General features: G+C 46.0%; 3 protein-coding genes across 3 annotated transcripts in view; all 3 read left to right on the top strand.

Moving 5' to 3' along the window:
* The window catches only part of LOC119446363 (2-phosphoxylose phosphatase 1-like), a 45,943-nt gene extending 38,272 nt beyond the window's left edge, over positions 1–7,671 (top strand). The window contains 1 exon segment of the mRNA XM_037710775.2: positions 5,685–7,671. The gene's annotated coding sequence lies outside the window, so the exon portion shown is untranslated.
* LOC119445106 (T-box transcription factor TBX6) overlaps positions 1–22,379 on the top strand; it is a 42,708-nt gene that overhangs the window by 3,595 nt on the left and 16,734 nt on the right. The gene's annotated exons all lie outside the window — the stretch shown is intronic.
* LOC119446361 (2-phosphoxylose phosphatase 1) lies at positions 1,495–7,671 on the top strand. The gene is made up of 3 exons (XM_037710774.2): positions 1,495–1,781; positions 1,911–2,075; positions 2,488–7,671. The coding sequence occupies exons 1-3, from the start codon at positions 1,682–1,684 to the stop codon at positions 3,732–3,734; spliced, it is 1,512 nt and encodes a 503-aa protein (XP_037566702.1). The 5' UTR covers positions 1,495–1,681; the 3' UTR covers positions 3,735–7,671.

The following is a 22,379-nucleotide window of genomic DNA, read 5'->3' as shown; positions in this document are numbered from 1 at the left end:
TGACAAGGATCGAGGTGGGGGAGGTGGATAGTGGTGCGGGTGGGGGATGTTGTTTAGGTTCGGTGGGGGTGGTATCATCAATGTCAACAGCACTGGTGGTGGTACTTGTTTGGCCGACAATGTAGGAGTGATCTTCAGTAGTGGCATCTGCTGTCTTCTCAGAAGCATCGTTTGAGCCACCTGTCAGGTCAATTTCGTCGACAGTGCTACTTGTGCGCTCTCCTGCGTCCACCGTGTCAGCAGTCGCGTGGTTGCCAACAACTGTCGCTGGTTCAGGCGAACTCGCACTTTCGGGTGAACATGGGTCAGGCAGAGGCGATGCGGCAGGAGAGGGAAGCTCTGACTCCACTTCGATTTCGCAACCTTGAGTTTGAATCTCCACTACCTCTTCGTCATCGAAGACCACATTTGCATCGCATCGCTCGTCGATGTAACAGAAAGAGCTCGGCCTGCCTTCCGAAAACACGCGAACTTTCTCGCGCGCATAGGCTGCGTCAAAGAAAGTCTCACCGCGATTTTCTGAATCAAACCGACCCCTTGCAAAATTAAAGTTTATTCTGCCACCTCTTTCGATGCCCTCTGGAAACACTAAGTCGAGGGACATCGGCTTCATGTCCAAATCGACGTCAACGCAGACAGTGACCATGTTGGCAGCGTGTTTCCACTATAATTCTGCAGATATCTGATCAGCTAATATTATTACATGTCACTTGCTAGGGTCCCACGGAAGCTCGATACGTTTCGAGGGACGCAAAGGCTCGTCTGCTACATCTTTCAGCGGCGACAATGCTAGATGATAAACGAGGTTACAGTGGTTGCAGTTGTGCGCGCCGCAAGCTTTAGCCTAACGAAGCGGGAAGCCCGTGCAGTAATCAACCTTTAGTGGGGTTCGTCGGTAGCGCTCGTTCTGTATACTAGGTTGGTAGGGCTGGATTTACCGTGGTGCCACTACGACCGATGCGCACGGAAAGCCGCGCGGAGTAGACCAGCAGCTGAGAGTAGTCGTAGTGCTTGTAGTCGGACGACGCACATACCACCATCACGGAAAGGACATAGGCGTTCCAACCAAAATAAGCAGTAGATGGCAGCCCTAGCACATACGACCTCTGTAAGCGTTCTGGCTGCTACAAAGAAAAGAAAAAAATCGAAGGTAATGCACCATCTCACTAAATATATTCCACTAAAATTGTATGCTTACATGTTTTAGTGTAGTTCTGGGATATATAGCTTTGCAGTTTTGGTGAAACAAGATACGCTGGATAGGCCAACGTTACTAGACGGGCGTCATTGCAACTTGTCTTCAAGTCAGTCCCATCGGCGTCGCGAACGCTAGTAGTGAGCGTAGCGCCTCTATGCGTATCTAATAGACGTCATAATGTCTTTTTTTTTCCTCCTATGCAGCGAACTGAACAGGACCTGGCGCAGCTGGCGTCAACTGACGCCAATGTGACGTACTCACATTAACTTTGTCATCTACACAAAAATTTGAATGCACCTGCGGCGCCCGTGGTGCTGTTTTTTCTGTGGTTGCAGTTTCTTCCCGGTGTTTGACACCCGCCTCTTCTCCCTTCCTTACGTTTTACAATGTTTGTTTACGCCCTTCTTACCGTCACGTAGCGGAGGCATGTGTCAACGTACGGCAGTTGTTCGTGACAGGCTGATTTGACGCTAGCTAAGAGAAATGGTGTCGCTAGTTTTATGGGTGACGAAGTTTCTGGTGAGGCAACGGCTTCTCTTCGCATCGTTCATCGTTATCTGGATCGTCGGCATGGCGATAACCAGTGAGTTTCACCCAACGCAAGACGCACTATCTCGCATTGTTTGAGCCTACATGAGAACCCGCACAACGCACGCTGTGATGGATCTTGCTTTCGTTGAGTGATGTTCATTTACCATTGCAATGTTTCCAGTATGCTTGATTGGACGTACTGATGACGCCAAGGCCAAGTATCCGGACACCACTGCCGTGCTGTATAATGCTGGACAACACAACATGCAGCTGTCCCACAGCCTTACCAAGGCGAAAGCGATGAAGTATTGCAACCCGTACAATAGTGTGTCACTTTGGCAAGAAGGTGAGTCACAAGCAAACGATTCAAAATACTTATTGCAGGAGAGCGCGCATAAGCCGTAGTGAACCACGGCAGACATTTAGCAACTGCATTTATCGAGAACGATTTTATTGGTGACGTCAGCCTAGCCCAGAAAAGTGCTAGATTAACATGAAAAAAAGAAAAAGTTGTAGAAATTTTATGTCAACTAACTCATAACAGCGGCATTGTCAGTATGCTACATGCTAGCCGTGTGATGTAGCTGGCATATAGCTAATATAGCATATGCTACAGCTAAAGGAACTGGTGAACCTTCCTTGTGACAGTGAATCCTTTCCATTATAGTTCTTGGCTAAAGCTGGCATACTTTCATCCATCCCGGTCCTGAGAATTTTGTGTGGTTATTTGTTTGTAAAGGTTATTATTTATTTTGCAGGTAAAGTTCCAAGCAACAATTTCACTCTGGAAGCTGTAGCCATAATGGTGCGGCACGGAGAACGCATGCCCTTGCGGCGAGTACGCAACCAGCACCTTCTTGGCTGTCGCCAGCCTCCAAGCACGAGCTCACCTTCCAGCTCCAGGAGCAGCCCCTTGCATTCCTTCGTCTCTCTCATAACGAGGCACCCCTTACTCCCACTGAAGAACATCTTTGCCACCATCGCAACCCACCCAAACCAGAGCAATTGCGCAGAAGGCCAGCTCACATGGGATGGTGTAGTACAGCACGTAAACATGGGGGCCAGCCTCCATGATGCCTACCACACCGGACCGTGGAGGTTGTTGCCAGATGACTGGGATGCACGCTCCGTCAAACTGTACAGCACCGTCTTCTCCCGCACGTACCAGAGTGCCCTGGCATTCCTCTACGGCTTCCTGCCAAAGTTCTCATTCGACAGGCTCCACCTGGTGCCCTCACGAGACATCAACTTCTGCATGGGCCCGCATTGCGCCTGTCCGCAGCTCAAGACGTACGAGAGGCTCTTCACACGCAAGACGAAGGTCATGCTCAAGAACCACCTGGCCGTCGTGCAGCTGCTGAACACGCTTGGCAAGGTGCTGAGCCCACAGGGGAACAACTCGGAGTTTGTCGCGCCGAGGCCGATCATGGATGGATTGATGGGCTTCGTGTGCCAGCGCAAGCCGCTGCCCTGTGCCGACCATCACTGCGCCACCATGGAGCACGTTGGCAACGTCATCTCCTACGTGGACTGGGAGGGCCGACAGCTGTCTCAGGACTTGTCTTTTCGCCGGAGCAGCATTCTCAAGGCACACTACCTGCTGGCCCGAATTCACAGGGGATTGCGTGACTTTATGGATGGCACGTCCAAGACCAAGTTCCTCTTCTTTTCTGGTCATGACATTAACTTGATCCCTGTGGCGTCGACACTGGGGTTCGACGATGGCACCATTCCCCCCTACGCTTCGCGGATTGTCTTGGAGGCGTACAGCAATGCCAGGAAAGAGCGTTTCATAAGGATCCTTTACAATGGCAAGGATATGACTCGTCACACGCACTTCTGCAAGAGCATCCGTGCTGGTGTTGACACGGAGCTATGTCCGTTTGGCAATTTCACCACTTTTCTGCAACAGGATGTATTCAAGCTGTTCTCAGCTAAAAGCTTTGCGGCAGCTTGTGGTCTTGATGGTGTGCGCTCTACACCTACTGCTACAAGTCCAGTCTAAGGATCAAGATTCGAATGACTGAAACAGCACTGAAAGCGCAGTAGTGCATTTGAATATGCCAAAGTGCGGTTTTCACATATTTGTGGGTAGAGGACATGCGAGCCTTGCTGCAGTGTGAGGTGCGTGATATTTTGTCGGCATTGTTGCTTCAGTCTCTAGCTTGCTGTTAATGATCGCCATGCAATCAGATACGAAAGCTGTGAATCTTAGGTGATGAGCATGCTAACTTAAGCTGACAAAAGTGGTCCAGCATTCAAGCAAATTTATGGCATGTTGAAAGAATGCAGTTAACTTCTCTTTCCAGCATCTGTAACATGCACCTTGTCTCAGGAAAAGTATATTCCCTGGAAGTTCTTTGGAACAGCTATAGAACTCGTTCAAAACCTGATGCCATGTTATTATGTTGAGACGTGCAGCACCATAGGCTAGAATGAGTGCTTCAGGCTGTTTAAGGGCTTCGATTTGTTGGCCAAGGTGTGTGCATTTCTTTTTCCCTTCTCTGTTGCATTGTAAGCTGCCTTCGAATAGGTATGCCCAGCTTAAAGGGACTACTGCTTATCTGTGTTGCATTGTAAAACTAGATCCAGTATGAAAGCCCAGTTGTAAGGCGCTGCTGACGCCATGTGTGACTTATGTAATCTCTCCCTGTGGCTCATGAGGGATAACATAGGACATGTGTAGCCTCACTTGCTTGCTTTATTTTGCTTATACTTCACTATGTTTGACTTTTATCTTCAATTTGCTGTGACAAAATCGCGTTGGAGGGCTTTTAACTGAATCTTAAATGTGTGTTCCTTTATTGCTGGGGAGTTCTCTTGGGATGGCCTTTTAACACTGCTGACTTGCACAGCCATTGATGTCGTGTTCATTATTTCTTTGTACAATGCTGTATAAGTAATTGTGATTATGATGGCTTCACACACGCAGTCAATCCCATATTTCGGCATCATTTTTGTTCTTTGTGCTAGCAGGTGGCACAATGTCAAAACAAGTGGCACCTTGGTGTTTGTCACGCCAGATAAGTTTAATTGTCGTGTTTGGATGCACACGGCTTCGATTTGCGTGTTGGAAACCAGTTATGCGATTTATCGGTTTAATTACTGCAGTAGAAACAATGAGTATATGCTTGCAAGGAAAATACCTGTACTTAATATTTTGTTCCAGCAGCTATTGATGCTAACTTTGTGTCGCAAACATGCCATTCTGCCCTTGAACTTGACATTGGATTCCCATTAAACATTTCCAAACTCAAAAGAATAGGAAGTCATAGTTTCTACTCTTTCATTACTAGGACTGGGCAAACTTATGCTGCTTTTGCAATACTTCTGTTGCCTGATGACACAGGCACTTTATTGTCAATTCACGCTATGAAGTTAGCTTTGGTTCTTGCAACGAAGATATTTAGTTTTTTAACTTTCTTGATTGCTTTTTTTGTTATGTAGCAGAATGGGGCCAACTTGCCAGTGGCAATACTTCTGACACATTGTCAGCCATTGCTTATGTACTAGAGACTGAGATAGTGCTATTTCTGTTTGATTCCCCTTTTTGGTTCACTGTGATATGTACAATTTATTGTTTACATTGACACTCAGATGCATCTGAAGTCAAATGATGTTGTTGTCAATTATGCGTGATCTGCAACTTCCTGTTGTGTGCACTTGCTACTAAAGAGATTAGTTGCTAAGATTGTGCGATACCTTGTTACAGTTTAGCCCTCAATAATACAGCGAAAAGACCGGCCTTGGTGCTAGTTTTACCATGTCGCCATTACGGCAGGTCCCTGCTTTTGGGTGCAGGGCCATCTACCATACCAGCACCTCCTCTAACTAGATGCCTGGGACTTCAGCCAAAAACTTGCTACCTTTCCCCTTTCCTCCTTTCCATTTGGTACCACCACTAGAGCCCCTTGTGGTGGATGCTTGCAACACACCGGCCACCGCGCCGCCGCAGGTAAAACTCGAGCAGACGACAGCCGCATGTTGTGATCTATGCGTAACCACACAAAACTCACGGTTTTTCATAGTTCACTCAACTTACCACCGTACATTTCGCTGTACAAAAACAATACTATAAAAAATAAAGGGCACAGTACGGTGAAAAGTGCCAAATAATCTGGCCTAGCTTGCAGAAGGTGTGCTTATTCTCTGCCAGACACAATAAGTTCGTCTTTTTGCTGGGCAGCTTGGTGCTTACTGCCATGTCCGTTTTTCTGAAAGTCTTTCGCCTTGTTTTTATGCTTTCATGCACAGATATGTTTTATTGAGCCAAATGTCATTTTAATCGCTCAGTAATGCGCCATTGCTGCATGCCACAATTATCGTCTAGTCAGGAGAAAGCGAGATCTGGGCATGTCTTTCCATGAATTACCTTCTGACAGCAGTCTGCATGAGCAGTGGCTAAGGCATTTTTGAATAAGGGTTACGTGCCATCAAGTTACCCTCTTGTGCTCTGTAGTGTGCAGTCAGTACTTCCACACTGTGTACTTCAGGAAAGACTCGTGAAGCGGCTGCTGAAGCCATTTGGCAAGCCCAGTGTTTTCAATCAACTCGGGCCTCATTACACCGCGGCCTCTTGTGCTGTCCACGAGCATGGAAGCTACTGACCCAGCTTGCCGGCAACAAGCTGCGCCTACGGGAGTCGCGTGACTCCAGTGGTTCGGGTGCAAGCGCTACCCCGTGGTTCTGGCTCGCAGCGTGCGGCAAGCAGGGCACCACCAATGGGAAAAGGGAAGTGATGTCCCCAGCATCTAGTTAGAGGAGGCGCTGACCATACCATGGCAGACAACACTCCTCACCATGGAACCTTTGCCAGCTCAGCTTTGCATCGTAGAAGCTCACTATGAAGTTACCAAACCTCTCAAAACATGGCTACTCTCTATTAATGGCTGCTCAGGAGTGAGGGACTTTAGCTCCTTGCTTATCACACAGCTCTCTTTAAGGGTACTGTTCCCTTCCAGTATGTGTTTTTCACGAAGTATCACACACTGGGTAAATTTGTAACCATTTTCAGCTAGCTAGAGTGAACCATGCATCCTCAAGTTCCCCCCCCCCCTCCCCTGTTTTAATGTGCATGCCTATGTGAGTGACAAGTTCCCCATTGTCATCTCATTTTTCTGAATTCACATGTTGCAGCAATAAGAACCTCCTGAAACACGCCATTGTATGAGTATGCTTGCCATTAACGGCAATGAAAACCATGGGAGAGATCCACAATGTGGCTTGCCTCAACACTCGGCTCAAAGTTCCTTCATACCGTAGCATAATCGTGAGGCAGTGAAAAGTAGCATGGGGGTGTGCTGTGGGCGTCATGAGAGATCGGTCTATTGGGCATTTCAAACTAAAACAGTGCCGAGCCATGCGATTACTTCTCAGAAAAGTTTACAGAGTACAAGCTTCTTTCATTATATCTAGTCAGAAATGGCTTGAGAATCAAATTTTGTTCTCTCACAGCATGTATAAGCTTTTCCTTTAGGGATTAAGTGTCATGTTGCACAGAAGGACTTGAGATTGCTGCAACATTAGTTCTGAACAAACACATTGAATTGTGACATGGCAGCTGTTCAAGCACATTAACCCACCTGATCTGTAACAAATACATATTTCTGAAATGTATGCTAATTTTTGTATACATACGTTATAATGAATAATATGTACAGGCAGTCCAAGAACAAAAAAACTACACTGCAGTATGTCATTGCTTACTGCAGTCTGTTACAAGCTGTAACAAATTAAAGTATAACCTTGTGTTTGTTCATGTGTTTCTTTTTTTAACAACATAGACTGCTTACACTATATATATGCCATGTCGCGCACATAAACATATGTGCTGTTCTGTGCTTATACTATGAAAAGCAGCACTCTTAGGCAGCACTGGGCAACAATTAAGGCATGATCTGTGCAAGTTGCTCTGCATATATGAAGTTTGCATTGGTATATATCTTGCAGTGTGTCAAATGAAAAAAAAAAAAAATCCTTCTGGCGACAACTGTTGAAAACTTCCCTTAGAGTGCCATAGGCTTGATTACTTGGGTGTTGACATGTAAATCTTTTCAGCAATCACTATGTGCCCTGGTTGCATGACATAGTCTGTTTCACACCCGAGCTGTATCATGTTGCCGTTGGGACTTGCCATGTGGGATAAATGCTTGTACACTGGCATGTGCTTGGCATCTTGGATGCCACAGAAAGAAATGCAACAGGGGCAAGATTGCTTTCATCCAAAATCTGCTTCAGGCTCAGTGGTTTTTGAAGATTTGCAACAAATCTACTGCGTGCTGCCAACATGCACGAGGAGAAGGGTTATTAATCAAGAAATGCCATCTCGCATGGTTCCTAATTTTAGGCAACTAAAGGGTGCCACACCAGTCAAAAACAATTTTGCTTTTATGCCTCGCGTTAGTCATCTCATTTCTGCACTTGTCCATATACTGAGAATCTCCGTTGTCGCGCAGGCAAGTATATTTTCTGTGCCAAGTACTTCGAGATGCGATAGAAAAAGCTGACACATTACATAATTGTGAAGATTTTGTCTATTTCTCGTCTATGTGTTCTCAAACTGAGAGGCCTCATGTTTATTTCGAGTAGCCAAATACTGACTGTAGCACAGCGGTTGGGTGAATGCGAAGGGTACAGAGTTTACAGGAACTGTGGTACGGATCATGTGTTCTCGGAAATCGGTGGCACTTCTCTTTTATTCAGTGCTTGTGAGTGGAATGAATTTAATTTTTTGAAGGAGGGAACGCAATTTGTGAGTTAGTGTCTGTACTTCGTTTAGTGGCATTTCTCCCTCACTGGCTACATTCAAATCGATATGCTGTCTCTAACAGCTTGAAAAAAGATGATACGGCGATAGGTCCATGTTGTATATGGTGCTCGTACAGCTGCACTGTAAAACTCGCCACGTTGTGAAAGTGAACATTGGTGTGGCTGTGTACAGTCTAGGTTTACATGCTGTCCTCGTTGATGATGTTAGCATGGAGCGGCCTGTAACTCGCCGCCGAGCTCCGATTTTTATGGATTGTGTTCCCTCCTGCCAGTTGGAGATGCATTGTGCTCTACTTCTACGTATCAATTTAAGACATGACAAGTTGGCACTGTCACTGAGGTGTAATTACAATCACTTCTTTATCTTATCATTTAATCCATGTAAATGTGAGCATTGTGTACTGTGTGTTCCATGACGAACTTTGTCATGTTTTATTTTCCTGGTTTTCTGCATAGAATATATGCCATGTATGTACAGAAATGGTAATAAATTGATATTTGTAAATATGACACATAATTATTCACCAACTGGCACTGGTTTATTTTTGGAAAGCTTTCACGGTGGAGACAAGTTTCAACATCGCAAGAAGCACACTACTTACCTGCAGCCAGTGATTATGCTGTGCGTAGCTGATGACTATGTATGAAACCAAATGGGCGTATTTATTGAAATGCAAGCCTTCTAGGGCATGGAACAATTTGGCCTGATCGAGGGTTCAAAGCAAGGATTGTTGCTTGAATTAGCTGTCGTGGGCATATCAAAGGTGTCACAAGTACATCGGGCCAAGCTTCAAGAAAAAGAAAAATTGCGCAGTGAAATGAAAAATTGCGGCCACCTGAAAGCACAAAGTCATAAGGGAATGCATAACGGGTTTTTCAGAAAGAAAGCATTGCAGTTTGAAAAATATTCGTCGTCCTAGTCTGGGGATCAAACTCGGGAACAACACCCATCTGGGGCAGTTGCTCGACCATCGGTTATAACCAGGAATACTAACAGATTGTCGAGTGAGGCTGAATTAGCGAACTCGAAGCACAAGGACGATTAGGCTAATTGTTTCTGCATAAATTCTTAATGTGGAGGATGTTTTGCGACAAGAAAAGTTGTCCACTTGAGACAAGCGTGAAGTATTAGGACGATGCAGTATATATGCGGCTTAAACCATTGCAGTGCTGTCATCGAGGCTTTCCTGCATTCTGGTGAACTCCTTTAAAACATCCTTTCAGTGGTATTTTAGTGGGAATTGATTGCCCGATATCATTCAATAAATGAAATTTAGCTGACAGCACCGTACGGTCTCCGTTTACATGTAGAACAGAAAGCATGCAAAAGGGATCTTGTCCCAAATGCGTATTTTTAAGGGTATGCAAATATTCAAATAAAGAATCGAATAGTCTCCTATTTGATTCAGTCTTTGAATCGAATAGTCGCTATTCTTAAAAATACTTTTCGAATACTTTTCGAATATTTCAATACGTCACCTGTGCCCAATGAAACATAAAATTGGACCAAAAGTACGGTAAATTTTCACCCCATTTGTACTTTACAGGCTATACAGTGATCATTCGCACACTCTAAAGAGTTCTGTGCATGCGAAAAAATTTGTTCCTAAGGCTCTATTTGCGATTTTAATGAACAACGCTCCATAACGAACTATGTAATGACAGAAACTTGCTAACGATTTGGTCTCAATATCACTATTCACTCACCCCTACATCTTTAGAGGCATTTGCGTTCTAGAAGTGGTTGAAACTTGTGTAGCAGCCACTAATGTATCAAAACTATGGCCCCGTGGCAGGAAAATATGGCCTGACTGCAAGTCAGATTAGTTTATTTTGACCATGTAGGACTGGTTAGCGGTAAGTATTAGATGATAGTGCGGTGCTGGCGCGGCAAAATCCTTCACAGAAAAAAAAAAAAAAGAAACAGGAAGTGCTCCCTATTTGAGAGGAGTATACTTTTTTTTTTCTTTTTTTTTTCTGCCTTAGTTTTTGAAATAAGGACTGGTGAAACTTTCAAAACGCACGGTGTGGGGCCGCAATTCATTAACGTCACTGAAAGTGCTGGGAAGGAAATAAAGTAGGAGGGAGCTTATTATGTCAAGAAGGCGGCCTTCGCAAGCCAGCTCTCCGTGAAGGCAACCTCTTCGCCTTTTATGACCCTTTTATGACACGTGACCCTGCTCGGCGAACTCCATGGCGGGCAACATGGCGGGCTCGGCCCAGTATGCTCAGTTCGCGGAAGGTTTTCGACGGCCGCTAATTAATTCGGGTGCCCTTCCCGCCGTTCCGTGTACAGACCCTCCCGGTGTGTTCGCGGAACTTCAGTCCTTCAGTCGTTGATGATGCGACATACGCAATTATCGTCGCTGCAACGTACGAGTGCGGCCGCCGCACGTTAATTGTTGCCGCACCCGCAGCCTTCGGAAGAGCGTGTGTGCAACTAGCTGCTACAGTTTTATTAAGGCCATAGCCTTAAAGGCTTCATCAGACGGTGGCCTTGAAAACGCGCCGTGCGGTACAGAAAGTCACGTGAGCTCCCCTCGCGCGCTGGTCGTCTTCCACAGCTGGCTTCGATGCCGCTCATCATGCAAAAAAAAAAAAAAAGAAAAGGCAAAATTAATTAATTAAGATAGAGTTATTGCAGGCACTCGAACCCACGAACTTTGGTGTTAAGGCGAAGTTAATGAGGGCGCAGTTAATTAATATAGAGTTAATTAAAGCACTCGAACTCACGACCTTAGGTAGGAGCCACACCCTCGACCTCCTTTGGTGTTAATATGGGCGGAGTTAATTAAAGCGCAGTTAATTAGGGTAGCTTCATTTAAAGCATTCGAACCCACGACCTTTCGTCGTGGGTAATTTAATGAATGTCTCTCGAGCGCGCAGGCTTTTGCCTTCACACTCTTTGCGTATGCTAAAGTGACTGTCAATTTTTACAGTGTGCTAGGAAAGACGTTCGCTCTCTCTCTTTATCTCTCTCGTTCGTTCGTCCACCGATGGCTTACATTAACAATCGTCGTCGACGGGTACTAGCACATTTTTTTTTTTTTTTATTCCAACGTTGAGGCAGCGTTCTTACATGTCAGCGACCTTCGCTGCATGCTGGTTTAATCGCGTTGCAAGAGCAATTCGAAACAGAAATAAATTACCACCTTAATCTTCGAGCTATAAAAAAATATTCGAATTTGTTCATTTTGCCACCGTTTTCAATTCGACATTGTGGATAATTCGACCTCCACCAGCGCTTCTGCATGTGTGCCAGCAGTTACTAAAACCATGAAAACAGGAAATTCAGCAGATGGTGTGCTATGCTGCTTTCGTCTCTTTTGATGATTTTGCCAGCGCCGACGACAGTGTTGAGTTCTGTAGGCCACTGACCGACGACGACATTGACAGCAACGGGACGACTCAATGTAGCGCTCTTCGCCGCTTGGTGGCTGAGTCACAATTCAAGATCAAAAAGCAAAACGTACATTACGGATTGCTTCAAGCAACAAAAGGGAGTTGAATTCGTTAATTTTAGTTCATTTCGAATTGGTTCGTTCATTCATAGTAAAGAGAAGCCGGCTCGACCAAACGATGCAGAACAATAAAATAAAACGTAAAGTCGGAACGTGCTCACGCATAGTTCATATAACGGCGGAATTCACACAATTACGTCACAACATTAAGGAAACAAGTAAATCTTTTATTAATTATAATTACCCAATCTATAAATTATTAATTTTACTGTTACTATATGCTTGTTGCCGAGTTGATTTGGAACCATCCCTTTCAGTCGATTGCAAAGCGCACGTCTGGATTCAATCGCGTTGCGTAAGTATATCTATCTTGATTCTCTTTGTTTCGAAACGTGTTCGTACGTGGCGTATCTGCGAATGGTTCAATGAACTGCGCAGCGCAATTGCGTATACACCGCGAATTGTTCAGTTGTGATTGCAATGTAGAATTTCTTTAATCAAACGCAATCGACAACATCAAGGAATTAATTAATCAAGGTATTTATCTGTGCACTCGCTGTAGGGATTCCGTGGCTATGCCGCTCCGATGGCTGGTGCCGAGGGTCCGACTCCCGACCGCAGCCGGGGGCTGCATTTGGGTGTGGTCTGAACGCAGAAACTTTCGAGCAGACATTAGAAAAAAAATAGTTCAGACCACATCCAAATGCAGCCCCCGGCTGCGGCCGGGAGTCGGACCCTCGGCACCAGCCATCGGAGCGGCATAGCCACGGAATCCCTACAGCGAGTGCACAGATAAAGAGTGCGAGAGCACACTGTAGAGCAGCTGCTCATTTGCTCCTAATGCTTCACTTGTGCTTTTAATAGTCAACGCTTCATAACGTAATATTACAATAGCAGAAACTTGCTAACTTTAAAAATACTGGAATGTGAACATCGTTTCATATTATGGCTATATATTCATTTACAAGTATGGCCTTTTGGGCTAGTTGGTTAGATACATCAGAGGTGGTCATAGCGCTAGAAGACGCGGACAAGAACGAGAGAACAAGACGAGCGCTCGTCTTGTTCTCTCGTTCTTGTCCGTGTCTTCTAGTGGTATGACCACCGCTGATATATTCATTATTCGAAAAATATTCGATTCGCTTCTGGCGCCATTCAATTCGTATTCCATTCGGTCTCAAAAATCACTATTTGCACACTCTTAAAAAAGAAACATAGGAACCATCTTACCGCACGCGCGTAAATTTTCTACAAAGAAAACGTTATAACGCTCATAGCCGAGCTCTTCTTCTTCTTCTTTTTTTTTTTTTTTTTTTTTTCAGACGTCGCGATTAAGTTGTGCGAACTAGTAATTGATAAGGGGACTCCGAGATCGAACTGCACACGAATTCGTCTATTGCATGAACTTTCACCGTGATGTGGCTGGAGGAATCGAAACCACGACATCGTGTTCAGCAGATCAGCGAACGCCATATCGGCAGTGAGCCACTTCGATATTATACGATTGAGACTACGGAAATAAGGAGCCCTGTGGATAAAACAAATAACAAATTGTATAGTTGCTACAGGAAAAAAAAAGACAAAAAGAAAGAGCATGTGCATCTGGCAGTGCCTTTCACACGAATGGATATATGGTGGTGTGGCGCAATATTGTGAACACGCACCACTTCTGCAGTGTATACGCTCTTCCGGTTATACAGTGTTTGGCAAAATGGCTATTCATAACTTCAGAACACTTCAATTTCTGTGTACTTTGTTCATTTCTTTTATTATACCCAACACACTTCTGACGGTATATATATGCGCTCCTTGAAATTTGCACTATTCATAACTTCAGAACACTTCAATTTCTGTGTACTTTGTTCATTTCTTTTATTATACCCAACACACTTCTGACGGTATATATATGCGCTCCTTGAAATTTGCACTTGAAGCCTGCAAATGCAACGTATAGCAAAAGGTTGGACCGTTTAACATGTCCCCTTCTGTTACAAAACGACTATGGATGTCGAGCTCTCAAGACCCTCTCGGAAAGGAGTTTCAAAGAAGTCTTGCTTCCTGAATCCCCGGCGCGTCAATTCCCGAGCTCTTGCTTCAGACAATCGAGAGACCCGCTTCAACGTCATTTTTGAACGTTTCGAGTTCGAACAATAAGAGGATGACACTTAAATTCACGAACGAACCAGCGTGTGCATGTCGTCTCCTTAGCCGGCAGTGTCCCGGGAAGGTTTCTCCACAACTTCGAGATTCCGCGCACCGGAGATCACCTTCCCTTGACACGCTCTAAGCGCGTACTCTGACCACGGAGGATGAACGCGTACGACGACGCCGGGATTGAGCTCTTCGCGCACGGCCCATTCCCACGGCACTTGCAGACACAGCGGAGTACCAGCGTTAGGCGCTGCGTACTCTTCGCAGGCGCAGTAGGCGATGCCGTAGACGTTCTCGACCGAAAGTACTCTGGCTGAAAGTGTCGTCGTTCTGGAGAATTCGACGTCTTCCTCGCAGAATTTCCGACGGCGCGCCAACTTGGAGCGCTCCTTCTGCCTGGCGAACAGAAGAAGAGATTCGAGTCCGTTTTTGATGGCGCCTCGCTTCTTATTCCCGCCGGAGCCTTCGACGACGACATCGTTGAACCTCGCTTCGCGGACGACTTCGAGGACAGAAGACTGACCGACGCTCCGAAAACCTGTCGGCAGCGCTGTTGCGGTACGAGGCGATCGCAGCAAAGGCGTGTGAATCGAGCTGCTCGATTCGCTCTCGCTCGTTTCGTCGACTATCGTCGCTCCGTCGGTCGCATTCTTGTTCTGACAGCCGCCTTCGGCGGAATCTTCGCTACTGCTTTCTTCAATTACGCACTGATTGCGATTCGGATCGAGCGCCCTCCGCCTTCTGCGGGCAGCCGTACTAGCGGGGATTTGAGAGCCGTCACGCACGTAAGGAGATATCCAGGCGTTAACTTCGAGGTCCCCGTTCTGGCCGCCTGTCGTCTGTCGCGCGTTAGCTGGTACGGAATCTGGAACGAAAGAGTCGCGAACGTCGGTCCAGGGTTTTTCTTCCGGCGACGCCGATTCATTGGTCGAGTGTTTCGGCCTTGCTACCGACGACAGCGCCGAAGCGGCGAAACCTCGTGGGCCTCGTTTCGTCTTCTCCGAGAAACGTATGTTTACGAACGGAGATGGACGAACGACTCTCGATTCCACGTCCCCGGATAACCGCTCCAATGATGGGCTGGAATACTCGTCGAAAACGTAGTTGTCGGCGAAGGTGTCGTCGTGGTCCAACAAACTCCAGCCCAGCAGGGATTGATCAGGCAGTTTGTCGTTTCGAAACATAATTAAACTTACATAAGTATATAGGAGAGTTAATAGAGAGTGGGTTGCGCTTTCCTGTTAGCAAAGGGTCCCAAGTGTACAGCTCTTTTTCTTCGGAAACCTGTGCACGCAAACAGACGACGTAGCTGACCTCTCTAAACTTGGCGCGTTCCATATATTAAAGATAATTCAACGGGGACGCAGTTTCGTATTGCTAACTCACCTTTTAGGGTTGATGTATTTATAGATAGCGATGTTCTTGAATGAATTATCACATGAAAGTATGTCTAAGAATGCGTTGAATCCCACTGATTATCATAAAAATATCCCAGCGTGCGTCTTATACGTGGAGCAGAGCACGGCACATTTTGTCGTCTGCAAACGTTTCGCACACCGATGCTCGTTTTTTTTTTTTTTTCTTTTTTTTTCCTGCGTAAACAGATACCTAAGTAATTACGCTGCGTTGATCATTTTATGGAACCCTAAATTTGTTTATCTAATCGGACTGAACGTAATTCTGGGTATTTTATTTATTTTTATTTTTTCTCAACCAACCAGCCAATGGTACGGTGGTGGGGAGGGGGTATTCTCTGCCTACCTAGTGGACTTATCCATTTCGTCTGCTGCTAAAGTGCTGATTGGCTGGGGGCCCCTCTCTCCTTATGACGTGTACCCCAGCCCAGTCAATCAGAATTTCAGCAGCAGAATAAATTCCAGCGCACATGGGAGAAGTATCGGACACGCATCGCAACCGAAACGAGACGACACACGCCAAGGTGCGCGAGCTCGCGAACCGCGCCGGCGACCGCCGTCCATGGGAAAGCACTAAAGACTGCTTGTCGAGCTACAACGAAATTACCAAAGCCCACTGCCTGGCCCGCTGAACCTTCCATCCGCCCAGCGACAAGCTGGACAGGGCGCAGGCGGTGGCCTTCAGACAACTGCAGACGCTAACGTGCGCTTACCCGGCACAATACCACAGACTCTACCCCGGTACATACCCTACAAATATATGCAAGGTCTGCCACACTGGGATAGCCACTTTGACTCACATGCTGTGGGACTGTAACGAAAACCCGCACGGTGCTAACTCCGGAACCCTTCCTCAGCGGTGGGCCGCTGCCTTGCGCAGCCCCAGCCTCGGCGATCAACTCTGGGCCGTCCAGCAGGCCCTCTAGGTGGCGGCGAGGAAACACCTCGACGTCCCCACGTGGGAGACCTAAGGCCCCGTCGGCAAAAGCTCTGCAGGACCTCAATAAAGTTGTTACCAACCAATAATGTCCAGTAGGTGGACACTTGCAGAACCCCCCCCCCCCCCCCCAAAAAAAAAAAAATGTGGTTGATCCCTCTTATATAGGAATCGGTATAGAACACGAAAGTGAAACGTGTCTTCACAGAAGTAGTGTAATGTTTATTGCACATTGATATATAATGTCTATTGGTGTTTTGTGGCTAAAGCGCCCTTAGGCGTTGATGCACCCACGCTGACGCCTGGTGGCACGTCTCCTCCATCACGACTACCAACGTCGATGACCATGAGCAACCGTCGTGCATATGGAAGCTGCACTACGCTGCACACGCTAGCACAACGCGAAAGACGAAGCACGTAACTGACACACTAATACAACGCGCAAGACAAAGCACGTAACTGAATCGTCACCGAGTCAAATCAGCGCGTACAGCGCGTCGTAATTGCAGCCTCCGCGATCAACTTCAGAAACATTTTCAGAGCTAATTGCGGAGGCCACGCTCCGCTGTGCTGAGTACGGTGAACGCCACCTAGGTGGCGTTGGTAGTGCTTCTTGATGCCAGCGTCCCTTCGAATGCTGGCATCGAGGCGTCGTAGTGCTGAGACCACCGAAGCGTTCACTGTCGGTGCGCGTTAAGGCCGGAATACATGAAGCGAATAACCGGCGTCCGAGCGAAGAACTTCGTCGGGCGGCGAACGTCCGACGGCCGGCGTCAAGAAATTTGCCGTCCGCAGCCGATCTGCCTGTCCAAACATTTTCGTCGGGTGAACGCCGCCGCCGGAAGCGTCTAGCGCGCAGCGGTGGACGACAGCCAATCAGGAGGCACTAGTTCCGGTCGCAATGCATGCTGGTGTTTCGCGCGCGCGCGCCTTTTCGCGTCGTCTGCAATCGCGTTGGTGTTGCCGTGTCTGCATGTCTCTGCACCGATTGAGTAGTTCCTAGTATGATCTCTCAGGAATCGCGTTGTATTTGTACATCCCATATCCGCTGATCTGCGAGGAAACAGACAAGCAGTGCAAGCTCTCTACAACAACCTTCAACAGAAATCTTTTGATCTCAGAGGCCACATGCTGTCGTCATGCCTATCTCCCGACTTCCCCGATAGATGGCGCTGGCATCGGATATTTCTTTCGCTAGGCTTAGACGCGTTCGAAACGAGAAGCGATCTCGAAAACTACTCAAGGTTATCCATAATACTCTGTCGTCGAAGCGGCCTGAGACTAAGCGAAAGCCGTTTACGCAGTCATTTGCTTCCAACTAAGTGAATTCTACAAGGACAACGCCAAATTCAGTTCGAAGCGGGCGGCCGGGACCGCCGCCAACACGGCGGCCAACGCGCGGCGGCGTTCGCCGCATGTATTGCAACACAGCAAACATCCTGCGTCGTGTCGCCGCGTCGTTACTTGACGCGTGAAGTTCGTCGAGAAAGTTCGCTCCATGTATCCCGGGCTTTAGTGTCATAATGCAGTACTTCTCTTTTCTGCTCGTAGGCGGCGGCACCGCCCCGAGCAAGAGCGCGGGTACACGGAGGAGTGTTAGATATATAAGGCGCGTCTGTGTAGCTCTCTGCAAATGCGTTTGTGGCGCAATGGGTTAAACGCTCGGCGATCTATCGTCGCGGACCGAGAGGTCGTGGGTTCGATTCCTAAATTTTGCATGTTTGTGGAACTTTTTCTTCTGGTTTCTTTCTTTGTATTATGTTCTATGACGTATTTCCGTGACGGAAATACGTCAGTGAAGTCTTGGTGGACCCCGGAATAAAACACTTTCGTGTTAAAAAAAAGAAAGAAAGAAAGAAAGAAAAAGGTACGTAATGTAACATGAACGCGTCAGAACCTAACGCACGCACGTACGCACGCACGTACGCACGCACACAGGCGCGCCTTTGCGTACAAACGCATTAGCGACTGCATTTCTTCACGCCCTCCATCCACATCGCCAATACCTCATAACTTTCTCTATTCTCTCCTTTCCTTGGGAGCAGAGCAGTGGCATGCCAGGCTGCAATTCTAGAGGAGTCTACCGCGGACTGACTTTTTCTGCCGTCTCAGAAATACATTCTCTCGCTGTCTCTATACTATATGTTGTACAGAGGTCAACGCGCACTACTCTAGAACGCGCGAACCACGTTCTCAAGACTGCGCTGGCGAATCTGAACATGACATGCGGCACAAAATTGGCTGTATGTGAGGTTGCGCTGACTATATTTACAGTTTCCATTGATTCCTCTCGAGCCAGTGGCGCACCGACGGGGGGGGGGGGGGGGGGGGTGTAACTTCCCCTCACCCCCCTCCCCACGCGTCCAGCACCACCAGTCCAACGTGTACCTTCAGCGCTCTGTTCACATTGTCATTACAATTCAGGAGGTGGCTTAAAGTCGAATTTTCCTGATTGACAAATACACTCCATCACTGTCTTGTGTTGATGCACTCACTCGTAAATTACTTTGAGTAAAACGCTGCATAAACATCGTCATCATCCTTGGTGTCATTATTATAATTATTAGGCATTTTATTTGGTGTTGGATTCCTCTGGCTAAAGCAAATAAATTGCATATCATGCAAAGTGCTTGCAAGTGCTAATATTATGCATATTATGCAAAGTGCAAAGTACAGCTACGGGAGAGGGGGGGGGGGGGGGGCGTAACCGGATTACGGGAGTCGTATGAGCCACGCTTTGAACATTTTAACAATAAAAAGTTGTGTATTGCAATGTTTATTGATTAGTGTGATAATTAACACACGCAAAAAATTATCCCAGCGGTGGAAGAGGACTGAGGGACGAACACCGTAGGTTTCACAATAGCATATATTGTACGTTTTTTTTTTTTTTTTCCAACAGTTTGGCTAACGTTAGCGGAACACCCTGTATAATTCCTGTATATGTATGCATGCTCGCTGAAAAAGTAGCCAGTTGTAGCTGTTCTATGCTGGTGCTGCAGTAAGCGCAACTCTGTTCCAATAATCAGTCAATCAATCAATCAATCAGTTATTTAGTGTGCCCAGGAACAACCATGAGGTTGAAGTGCTGGCGGACGCATACATTCGAAGAAAAAAAAAAAGAAAGAAAGAACGGCAGGGGAATATAAGTATTAAAAACAGTGAATAAAAAGAGCAATCTCGAAAAGAAGAGTGTATGTACATACAAAAAAGCGCAAGGCGAATACAAAAAAAAAAAGGGGGGGGGGAGGAGAAGGGTAATTGAACAATATATTAAACTATGACACAACACAAAGCTCGGAGAAGAACAATGGCAGCGAGTTATGAAAAATATCCAGATCACGAAAGTGAGCGTTATAAAGACTGTATTTTGTGGACGGTTGAGTGTTGGTGATGACAAGCAGGAACATGGAAATGTCTATGTTCCCTGGAGATCTTGCGGGGAATGCGAAGCGTGATAGAACTGCGTAGTTCGGGGCGGTGAGCATACTGTGAAGGAGCTTGAAAAGAAACAGAAGGTGCAGCGTGATTACGTCGGCAGTGAAGTAAATGCAGTGACAATAATCCAACACTGCTAGAACAAGGCCCAGTGTCCGTATTAGCAAAGCGGGGATGATATATGCTTAGAAACGTTTTCTGGACCCAATCTATAATCTCACTGTTGGATCTAGAAATGCCATTCCAGACGACCGACGTGTATTCGAGTTCAGGAAGACAGATTGTTGTGTACAACTTTCGGAGTGGCGTAGGAGACTTGAATTCCCTCGATAATCTGCAAACGGATCCAAAAGAGCGCATGCCCCGCATTGCAACGCATTTAGTGTGAGCTGGAATGTGTAACGCACATGTATCAAAAAGTAAACCGAGATCATTGATCTCACAGACCTTACACATTGGTACAGAATCTACAGAATAAGAAAAAAGAAATGCTTGCTGTTTTTCATGTGAAGGTCATGACTTTTGTCTTAGCAGCATTAAATGTGAGGTTATTATCTTCGCACTATTCAGAAAAAGAAAACATGTAAGAGTGCAAGTGGCGACAGTCATCAATAGTATGAATTTCCTTAAAAATCTTGATGTCATTGGGATATAGAAGGAATGAAGAATTCCGAATAGCGGAAAGAATGTCAACAATAAAAAAATAAAAAAAGGAGAGTTCCTAATACTGATTCTTGATGGACGCCGCTAGTTACCATGTAAAAAGACTCTTGTCCATTGACGTTAACGTAACATGATCTATCAAGAAAACTGCGCAAGAGATTTAGAATTTACGAGTCGACACCAAAGTGCTTAAGCATGACCAAAGCAGTGAGCGGCTGACTACATCAAAAGCTTTGCTGAGGTCACAATAAATGTTGTCTACTTGCCACCTTCGAAGTACCGGCGCAAAGATCTGTGTCGTGAAACTTGCGAGATTTGTGATAGTGGAGCGGCCGGCTGATTCGGCTGAAATCCATGCCGATTCGGAATCGATGAGTTCTTCACAGTAAAACACAAGATGTTGTGAAGAGCAAGCTAAATATCTTAGACGTGGCACAGAGAAGAGAAATCGGGCCATAATTTAGACATCGGTTTTACAGCCAGACATAAATATAGGAGAAACACGAGCAGTTTTCCACATGTTAGGGAAAGTGGAAGTATTCAGAGAGGTATTAAATATACATGTATATATTTGTGCAAGTACACTGCGGTAAGCTTTCATAATTGCGCAGGGGATGCCATCAAGGCCGCAGGATAGGGAAAGCTTCAAGCGCTTAAGGCATTCGCTGATAAGCTTTTCATCAAACAACACAGCACTATAGATGTAGGAACCGTCGTGTGCCTCAGGACTGACACGGGTGTAGATATGTTTAGTGACGGGTGAAACCTATCGGGACGCACAAGGGAAATGTCAGGACGAGATACATCTATAACTTGAGCATTCGAGCGGCAAAGGACGTTGCCACGTGAATTGGCGCTCAAGTTACGTTGCTGAAGTGACCAAAAGGACAGAAAGTCCAACAGAATGCTGCATTTGTTCTCGATGTAATGATTGTAATGATAATATGTAAGCGTATTCCAGTCAACCCCAGGTGTATTAAAATCACCAAGGAGGATTACTCTGTGATTGCTATGGGAACATAAGACACTTTTAATGGAAGAGGTGAGCTCACCAAACAAGACAGGTGACATATTCGGCGGTACACATAGAAAGATCCGATTAACACTTTTTCACAGCGCGCTAGGCTGACTTCAAGCCAAATCGACTCTTGTACACTTTCTATAGGTCGTTGCGCCTACACATCTCAGTTAACTGTCAACAGCAATTTGTACGCCACCCCCTTTATTTATTATTATTTTTTTTAATCCACTGAAGTCGCGGTCCTCTCGGAAGACGTTCTAGTGTGGTGAAAAAAAAAAAAAAAAAATCTGAAGAGGAAATTTTACTGCAGCGAGAAGTTTCAGAAATAACAGAAACAGTAAAAGAAGACTAAATGACATTGGAAAAAAAATTCAATGCTTTGATGCAAAGTCCACGAGCGTATTGGTAGAAGATGTCCAACAAAATTATACACCACTTTGATCTTTGGGGTTATTGCGGAAGCATGAAGCATGCCGTCGGGTAGCACCCCACGGAACGGCTTCAACAGGTCGTTCAATTAATAATAATAATAATAATAATAATAATAATAATAATAATAATAATATAATAATAATAATAATAATAATAATAATAATAATAAAAGCAATCTGACATAAAACTCTGAACATAAAGTGTAGGTTCATGTATGGGTATCTCTAAAGCATACCGACCGACATATTCTTTCGGTTACTTGATTTTCTTTAATTTAGACTAAACTCCTATCCTCGAGGCGACGGGCGCTCTACGGCTGCCTTTCGAAGTGGCTTCGCCCTTTGTGTCTATCGTTCAAACCATT

This window comes from Dermacentor silvarum, chromosome 3, assembly GCF_013339745.2.
Source record: "Dermacentor silvarum isolate Dsil-2018 chromosome 3, BIME_Dsil_1.4, whole genome shotgun sequence".
In the NCBI taxonomy this organism is placed as follows: Eukaryota; Metazoa; Arthropoda; class Arachnida; order Ixodida; family Ixodidae; genus Dermacentor; species Dermacentor silvarum.
The sequence above is the reverse complement of the archived record's forward strand: the minus strand, read 5'-3'. Positions and strand labels throughout refer to the sequence as shown.